The 9,701-nt window shown below is 35.1% G+C and overlaps 1 protein-coding gene across 10 annotated transcripts in view; it reads left to right on the forward strand.

Moving 5' to 3' along the window:
• Positions 1–5,304: 5,304 nt before the first annotated feature.
• Positions 5,305–9,701, forward strand: part of LOC145263108 (AT-rich interactive domain-containing protein 1B-like) — a 161,563-nt gene continuing 157,166 nt past the window's right edge. For 7 of the 10 annotated variants that reach the window (XM_080120038.1, XM_080120040.1, XM_080120042.1 and 4 more), the window contains exon 1: positions 5,305–6,976. In XM_080120038.1, coding sequence (XP_079976164.1) covers positions 6,200–6,976 — 777 coding nt within the window. In that variant the 5' untranslated portion in view covers positions 5,305–6,199. The remainder of the gene's footprint in view (positions 6,977–9,701) is intronic. The other 3 variants (XM_080120039.1, XM_080120044.1, XM_080120046.1) reach the window with 1 other exon arrangement.

The following is a 9,701-nucleotide window of genomic DNA, read 5'->3' on the forward strand; positions in this document are numbered from 1 at the left end:
TTATGACCTCACTCAGATTGTTCGCGAACCCACCCGTGTGCCCGATACACCCAGTCAATATGCAAGCCTCCTAGACCTTTTTCTCTCAACTTCCCCTGAGCTATGTTCATGTTCCGTTCATTCTCCTCTAGGATCCTCCGACCACTCCGTCGTATCAGTTAAGATAAAAACGAAATGTAAGAAGTCCCCAGACGTACCCCTCCACTGTACTGTATACCGATACTCTATGGCTGACTGGGATAGCTTCCGTACATTCATATCTGATTTACCTCTGCACTCCATTTTTAAAAAGGAAGTGTCCTCTATAGTATCAGATCTAACCGAATGGTTAATTGTAGGCATAGACCAATTCATACCATCTAACAAATTCCAACAAAAACCTAACAGCCAGCCATGGTTCTCCCCAGAATGTGCTGCTGCTATCGCGCATAGAAATCACTTTTTCCATAGCTACCAACGTAATAGATGCACTGAGACTAAAGCTGCTTTCAGGACTGCCAGCAACCACTGTAAAAGAGTAATAAAAAATGCAAGAGAGCTATATGCCCAGTCTGTTAAATCCAAGGTAGCTGATCAGCGGCTTGGTTCCCACCAGTTTTGGCAAATAACAAATAGGATCCTGAACAGAAGTGTGCGTTCTATCCCAACCATTATCAATGGACCAGAGGTCATCTCGTCAGCGTCAGACAAGGCCAAACTATTTGCAAAGAACTTTGCAGCTAATTCTACCCTATGCGACGAAGGCCATCAACTCCCCATATTTCCTCCTATAACACAGAACAAGCTAGGTAACATACAAATATCCGTGCATGAGGTCGCCAAGCTAATCAAGAACCTAGATTCCAGTAAAGCAACTGGCCCTGATGGCATCCCAATTATAGTGTTAAAAAAGCTTCAACCAGAACTTTCTCCCATACTTACGAAACTATTTAAGCGCTGCCTTAAGGAGAAGTGCTTTCCGACTCCCTGGAAAACCTCATCAGTATGCTCTGTATTTAAGAATTCGGGTGATAAGTCATCTCCCTCTCAGTACAGACCAATAAGTCTCCTGTGTGTTATGAGTAAGTTGCTGGAATCCATATTAAATAGAGAAATAGTCAAACACCTCAGCAGGAATAACCTTCTTAGTGACACACAATATGGTTTCCGCTCTGTAAGAACTTCCGCAGATGTGCTGACGGTTATATCCCACAGGATTAGTGAATCGCTTGAAAAAGGCTTCCTTTCTAGGGCAATTTCTCTTGATATATCAAAGGCCTTCGACAAAGTATGGCATAAGGGTTTACTTCACAAGATTTCCAGCTACGGTATGACTGGAAATGTTTTCTCAATCATTAAATCATTTCTCTCCGATAGGCTCATAAGAGTAGTGGTAGATGGACAAAAATCGGAGGCCTGCAATATAAATGCTGGAGTCCCTCAGGGGTCAATCCTGGGCCCAACTCTCTTCCTGATCTACATCAATGACCTCCCTAAACACATACTTAAATGATTCGTTGACATCTATGCTGATGACACGACCATCTACGGCAACACATCAAAGGCTGTAAATGAAAAAGTTCTCTCTGATTCTCTCTCCTCTGATCTCGAGCGCGTGGTTCAGTGGGGGAAGATCTGGCTGGTTACCTTTAATGCATCCAAAACCAAACTCCTATCCTTACATCATCAACGCTCTGATCCCCATCTGGCATCAATTGTGATGGATGGCTCTCGTCTGGGTGAGGCCCTGTGTTTTGACAAGCTTCTGGGTTTGACCTTTTCTCCTGATCTGAAATGGAACACGTACATCAAGTCTGTTGCCAAGGTCGCTGGAAAGATGGTGGGATCCTTCTACCGCTCCAGAAGATATCTCACTACTGATGCAATTCTCTATCTATATAAAAGCTAAGTACGTCCAAGGATGGAATACTGTTGCCATATCTGGGCAGGAGCTGCTAAAAACAGCCTATCCTGCCTTGACAGAGTACAAAATAGACTTTGTGGCTTAGTGGGGGATGCCCTTTTGTCTACCCTGCAACCTCTCTCCCACAGAAGGAACGTTGCGAGCCTATCCTTGTTTTATCATTATTTCCATGGCAGGTGCTCCTCTGAACTCCAATCTCTGGTCCTCCCTCGCCAATCTTTCACGAAAAAACCCCGTCTAGCTGAATCCACTGTGAAAAATTTCCCCCACTCTATATGTGTGCCTAAATCAAAACGCGGATTCCATGAACAAAGCTTCTTTCTTAGAACTGCACGCTTGTGGAACCTAGTTCCGTCTGCCTGCTTCCCACCGGACTACAACTTGGATGTCTTCAAGTCCAATGTTAACAAATTCCTAATGAACCGCCCCCTTAGGTAAAAACTTCATCAAATCTCCACACTAAAGTAATGTACTTGCAATAACCCTTATCCCTGAGTGGCTTCCGGGCCTTGATAAGTGGTGATCACTGTGTAAAAAAAAAAAAAAAAAAAAAAAAATAATCAACACAGATCAAGCAAACTGCGAGGAACTCCGACTGTGAAATGAACCTACTTCGTCTCGACAAGGGACGTGGTCATCCAACCAGCTAATAACCCCAAGCCGATGTCTCACAAGTAGGAGTTTTAACTTAATATTTAAATACATGCATACATACATACATATATATAACTACTTTGTTTAAACACATAAATTTAAATACATATGTATATATATATATATATATGTATACAGGTAACATTCACAATTTCCTGCCGTTCGCTTACTATGGCTTGTCTAATGTCCTCACCCAAATTGAACATTTCTTAATTCTTAATTCCCTTCATTCTTCGTGACAATTGTTTGATGGCCCTAAAGTAGAGGCTTAGCAAAAATGGAGCCAAAAGGTGGCTTTATGGCTGGGTTCAAATCTTCTGACCAACAGGAATTGTCCCCCCCCCTACACTGATTATTGTGTAAGCATTAAGCACTAGTGTCTGTATGTATAAAGAATAATTATTATTTAATTATATTTCTGGAGAGGCAGATATAAACAGAGGCTGAAGAGAGTCCAGCATGGGTGACCAGAGACTGGTCCTCTTTATGTTGAATTTCGAAACCGACGGTACCTATGTTTTTCGATCTGTAACAGGAATATATAAATATTACGCTATGTTCGTATTTTTTTTTATTATCGAGCACTTTGCTGGAGTTCTCTCAAACGTTACACAGAAATATATTGACAGTAATATAACAGCAATTAGAGAAATATTTATCATAGCTCAAGAAAACCGGCAAATATATATATATATATATATATATATATATATATATATATATATAAACAAATGACAAAAGCCCATATTCCAAATTTCATTATGTTGACCATCTTACAATTTATTCCTTATTGTAAGTGTCAACTAATTAAATTAGTTGACATTTACAATTCTTGACAGTAACTGTTTCGTAGCGCAAAATCATTCATTTAATTATATCAATCAATGAATCTATTTTGCCCTTAACTCATCAGAAGAAATAGCAACTATCAACCACCAAAAGAAAATGAAATGCATTTGGCCATGATTACAAAATCGAAAATTAGAAGAGAAGTTTCATATATATATATATTAAGCTATAAAATATATATTAAGCTATAAAATATAAGCCTGAAGTGTCCTAGAGTGGATGAAACGCGGAATATTCAGTGTAGCTTAATCGCCATATATATTTTATAACTTACTAACTAGCTCTACCTACGTATTGAGCACTTTTGAAGTAAATACTTAAAGTTTATGCATAAATTTATACTTTCGTATATTAATTTTATGTGAGTAAATGAAGTAGTTATATATATATATATATATATATACACACACACATATATGCATACATATATATACATACATACGTATATATATATATATATATATATATATATATATATATATATATATATATACATATATATATATATATATTTTTTTTTTGCACATTTTCTTGAGCTATAATAAATATTTCTGAATTAATTTCAGGGTTTTCTTGAGGTGTAATAAATATTTCTTAATTGCTGTTATATTTATTATGTCAATATTTTTCTCCAATAACAACAACAAAAAAAAAACATATCTAAATTTTGAGTATACTGCAAATATTGTATTTAAATATTAAGTTAAAGCTTTTTTATTCCTCACACCAATACTGGTGTCTAAGAAAATAATAAACAAATGCTAAGTAGACAATTATTGGAAATGTTTATTCCAAAACATCTTTTGTCTTGAATCTATTAACAAAGGCAGTCTATTTTATATATATACATACATATATATATATATATATATATATATATATATGATTGTGCAGGAAAAGCTTTCTAGTTTGTGACTTTCTTTTTGCATGGATATATTTAAATTGTACAAGTGATGTTTTTTTTTTTGCAGGGAATGAAAATTGGTGTTATTCTATTTCTATGTTTTCTAGTCGTCTTCCTGTGAACTCTGGCAATAGAAGTAGAAACCTGTTTGGTTTTAGAGTAAAAAGAGGACTTGTATGTGTCGTGTCTACTGCTGCTGCTAAGTACTTTTTTTCTCCTCTTCTCTCTCTCTCTCTCTCTCCGTTAACATTGCCAACAACGCAAGGCAAGCAGCGGGAGGACAGCACAGTTGATGGAATAGCCGACAACATCACAATCTCTCTTTATCCCTCTCTCTATCAAACAATACTCTCACCTTCTTTTCCTGCTCCCCTCTCTTTAACCACATATATACACAACACATGAACGCTCTTTTTTTTTTTTTTTTCTTGTAGACTCAATAATTAACCAAGACATTTTATATGCCCTTTGATTCGGCAAAAATGTCTAGTTTCTCTTTTCCAAATAGAAAAACACGCATCGATTACTTTCCATAAAATTATTCCTGTCTATTCTACTGTTTGAAAAATGCAGTCCTTTTTCTCGTTTTTGTTAAAATATATATATATATCCTATCATATTCCTCACTCACTCTCTATAAATATATAAACTTCCTCGCCTCCCCCCTTCTTCAATAAATCTGTACTCTTTCCCTCCCTCTCTGAAGCTTGTATTATATTATACATTCCCCATATTTGTTTTTCTAAAATAATCTTAATTATAAATCGAACAGAATTTGTTATTTTTTTTAGTAAAAAAACAAAACTAGTCACGATCATCTACGTGGTACTGATTTCCTGGAATGAAGAAGAGAAGAAAGGAAAAAAAAAAAAAAAGAAGCGAAATAAACATAATTGCATGCTCAATAATATCAGACTTGGCCCACTAGTGCTGACGTCAGTGCGAAAACCCTTCGGCAAATATGGGCTGCTACGTTTCCCTCCCCCGTAACGTCGACAATTGATTTTAGCGCCAGCTCGTCGGGTGAATTTTCCATGGACATTTTGCAAGGAGTAAAAATTGGCAGAAATGTGGTTAATTCACGCCGTTTGTTCAGGATGGACTTGCTTCGTTTAAAACTGCTTTAATATATCGTCGATCGTGTTAACTTTGTTTGAGGGAGGAAATAGTAACAGCTAATTGAAACGGCAGATTTTGAAAAAGAATGCCTTAGACGCGTCACAACCCGGAATTTATGTTCTTGCGCTCAGGGAACACGACTTGCTACAACTAAAAAAACAAAAAATACCCAGATTAATTGTAGTTGGACAAAGGATGTACCTTGGTTTATTATAAGCGGTTTTAAATATCATTATGCTGGTTTTAAAAAATATAACGAAGAGTTAGCTGTTTGTGAGAAAGAGGAAGAAAAAAAAAAAGAGAGTAGCTTTATTGCGTATGAATTTAGCTTGCTATTCGATTCCCGCTTAATAGAAGACCATGCTGTTCAACGACTAAAAAGTTTTTTTTTCCTCTCTCCTTCTTCTCCCCCCTTGAATTCTTAAAGCCCATCACACACACAAAAAAAAAAACACGTGTGTTAACAAAAAAAAGAAAAATATTTCCTTTTTTTTTTTTTTTTTTTTTTCAAAAATTCAAAAAAAAAAAGAAAAAAAGGAGTTTTTAAAACATCGTTTTTTTTTTTGTTTGTTATTTTTTTAATTTAAATTTTCTTTCTGGATAATTGTTGGATGTCGGCTAGAGGTCGTTCTTGCGATTTCTCTCACCAGGGTGTGTGTATGCGCCATTATGCCTGGGCTACCTGTCATTGTGGCCGAGAGAGAGACGAAATCCTTCGAATCTAACTCGCTTGGAAGTACTTGAGACCGGGATTTTACTATAATCCTGAGATGGAAAATATCAACTCGGAAGATGGACTAGACCGAGCAGTGACCACTGCGAAGCTACGATCGCCCAGTCAGGTCTCTGATACAAATACAATGGACTCTTTCCAAGATGGAGGACAACAAAACCTAAACCCAGAAGCTAATGATTATCCGCCTTCTTTGGATAGTTCTCACGTGAATTCCGACTCCAATACTTACCCTCAACCATCTGGAGACGGAGGAGTAAGTTCGGATAATTATGGGAGAATAAATGAGAACATTCATCCTCCACAAATGCCTGGATTTGGTATCTACGGTAGAGGAAGCTACGGCATGGCTGATCAACATGGCGGTCTGCCTATGCCGGGAAGTTCGGAGTTCTCTAACCAAACCTCACAGTACCACGGACAGTATTTACCACCCCACAGTAGAAGTGGATTTCCCGGTGGTCCCAAGCCTGGTATGAACCCAATGCGACCAGGGATGGGATCACCGGGCATGGGAATGATGCCACCTTCGTATAATCCGGCACAACCAAGACTCATGTCGGGCCAGAGTATCTCGCAGCAGAGTGGACCAACACCAACTCTCAATCAGCTTTTACAGTCTCCGAATTCATCTCAGAGATATCCGAATAGCTTTCCGGATTATGGAGGTTCCCAAAAGGTGGCCACTGATATGGCTGGTTACTCAATGCAACAGGCTTGGGGAGGTCCTCCCCATCAAAGAGCCGGAGGAATGAATGCTTTCCCTCCAGCTCAAGGGGCCAACATATCCGGATGCCAGGCTTTCCGAAACCAGGTACCAAATTCTATCCATGGAGTTTACACAAAATTCCCTTCCTCTGTGATGTCCTTTTATTATCGTTTCTTTCCTTATATTCTTGTGCCTCGAAATATAATTCGACTTTGCTTTTTAAATCCTTTAAATTTAAACTCTCATTAACTTAATGGCCATTTTTTTTTTCCCTAATATCCTACGATTAATCTACCTTTTTTTTACCCATAATTTTTTTTTGCCTTTAAATTCAAATAATGTGGTACTTATGCTGTTTACGAGCCGTACTATTTATTTATTTTTTTCGATATGATTTTCAAGTTAAATTCAATTTCTCCTGCATCTTTTGTCTGTTAAATTGTTTAGGTGAAAGCACGGAATGGTTACAAAACGCCCCCCCCCCGAATGGGTTTCTAAATAATAACGGTATCATTTCAGCACGGTCCGTATTCTTCATAATACTGTTTTATCTTTTTCTTTCTGTAAAGTATTTTTGTTTAAAAACAAACAAATAAAAAAGATGGCCGCCAGTGATTACAATATTGATTCAGCATTTTAAGGATTTAAAAAGTAAATAACAATGTTATTTCTGGACTAAAGGTACAATATATTGACCTATATATATATATATATATATATATATATTCAGATTCTACAATTTTATGTGTATTTAATTTACCCACCACTTGTTGGCTTAAATGTATATATGTGCGTCTTTTATATATATATATATATATATATATATATATATCTAATAAAATTAATCCATTTGCATTTCTGAAAAATCTCCGTCGGCCATACCAACCATGTTTATTACATTTTTATTTATATAATATATATTTTTAAATTTGGATTTCATAAAATCTAAACAATTCAATTAGAAATCTATTCATTGTCGATGTATATTCAATTAACATTTTTTCTTTCGAAAAACCGTAATTGATTTCCATATCAAGGCCCCCCCCTTTTTTTTTTGTTTTATGAAAACAAAGATTTGTTTATTTAAAAAAAAAATTGGATTCAATTTGCGTTTTGTTATTGTATAAATCGATTTTCGTGTCTCCATTTTTTTTTTTTATGGCGTGATTTTATTTTTTTGTATTTCTTATAACACAAACTGTCATACCAGACTTCCATCTTTTCTGTTCTTAGTGAATGAGAAATCCTTCCAAGCTGAGGCAATGAACATATTTGTCTCTATCAAGAATACATTTTTTTTTGGGGGGGGGGGAGTAAACAAAAACTGAAAAACTGACCTTGTGTCCAACTCTAGTTTTCATTGGAAGGCAAATAAACATGACCCCCCCCTTTTTTTGTTGTCTTCATATTTTAAACCGAAAATTACTTTCAATCAGTAATCTTAAAGGCTTCAAAATCGCTTTCGAATGTCGAACGACGTAAACATGAAATATATCTTTATTTCCATTATATACAAAACAAATTTTACTATTTGTATGTGATATTGAAGCCTATAAACTGTCGATTGAAAGTCAATATCTGATTCGAATGAAGGTTTTTTATTTTTTAGCTATTAAATAAAAAATAAGCATTTCTTAACAGCGGCGCCACTATTCTATAAAAGAATCCGGCTGTCAATATGTAAAATGTTTAATATTTCATTCGTTAAATAACTTAAAATCGAAAGGTACTTATGCAGAATATGAGCCATTTTTTTTTTTTTTTTTTTTTTTTAGAAAGGATTTTAAAGTTAAATTTATATTTTTTACGGCAACTTTTGTTTATTTAATTGTTAGGTGAAAGTATAGTTACAAAAACGCCTTCCTCTCCCGACAATAAAAATGGGTTTTCTAAATAACACATACATTTCAGTACGGTTCGTATTCTGCATAAGTAAAGTACCAATCGAAATTTTTAAAAGGATTATAAGTTGAAAAACACGTACAAATATGAATGAAAAGAAATTTTGTGCATATAAACGTGTTTTATTTCTGGTGGAAATCGTCTGGCTAATTGTTGCCAAGCTCACGCACTGCGTGCTGTAGTGTGTGTATATGTATGTGCATATATACATGTGTGTGTGTATGTATATACGTACAAATATACACACATATGCATACACACATATATATATATATACACATATACATACACATAGCTATATATATATACACATATACATACACATAGCTATATATATACACAGATATACATACATATATATATATACATATACACACATGCATACGTATATACACACACGTATACGTATATACACACACACGTATACGTATATACACACACGTATACGTATATACACACACGTATACGTATACATACACACAAAACACGTATACATATATATACATACACACATGTATACATATATATACATACACACACATGTATACATATATATACATACACACACATGTATACATATATATACATACACACACATGTATACATATATATACATACACACACATGTATACATATATATACATACACACACATGTATACATATATATACATACACACACATGTATACATATATATACATACACACACATGTATACATATATATACATACACACACATGTATACATATATATACATACACACACATGTATACATATATATACATACACACACATGTATACATATATATACATACACACGTATACATATATATACATACACACACATGTATACATATATATACATACACACACATGTATACATATATACACATATATATACTCACACGTGTGTATATATATATACACAT

This window comes from Euprymna scolopes, chromosome 38, assembly GCF_053919585.1.
Source record: "Euprymna scolopes isolate OS-2025 chromosome 38, ASM5391958v1, whole genome shotgun sequence".
Taxonomy (NCBI): Eukaryota; Metazoa; Mollusca; class Cephalopoda; order Sepiida; family Sepiolidae; genus Euprymna; species Euprymna scolopes.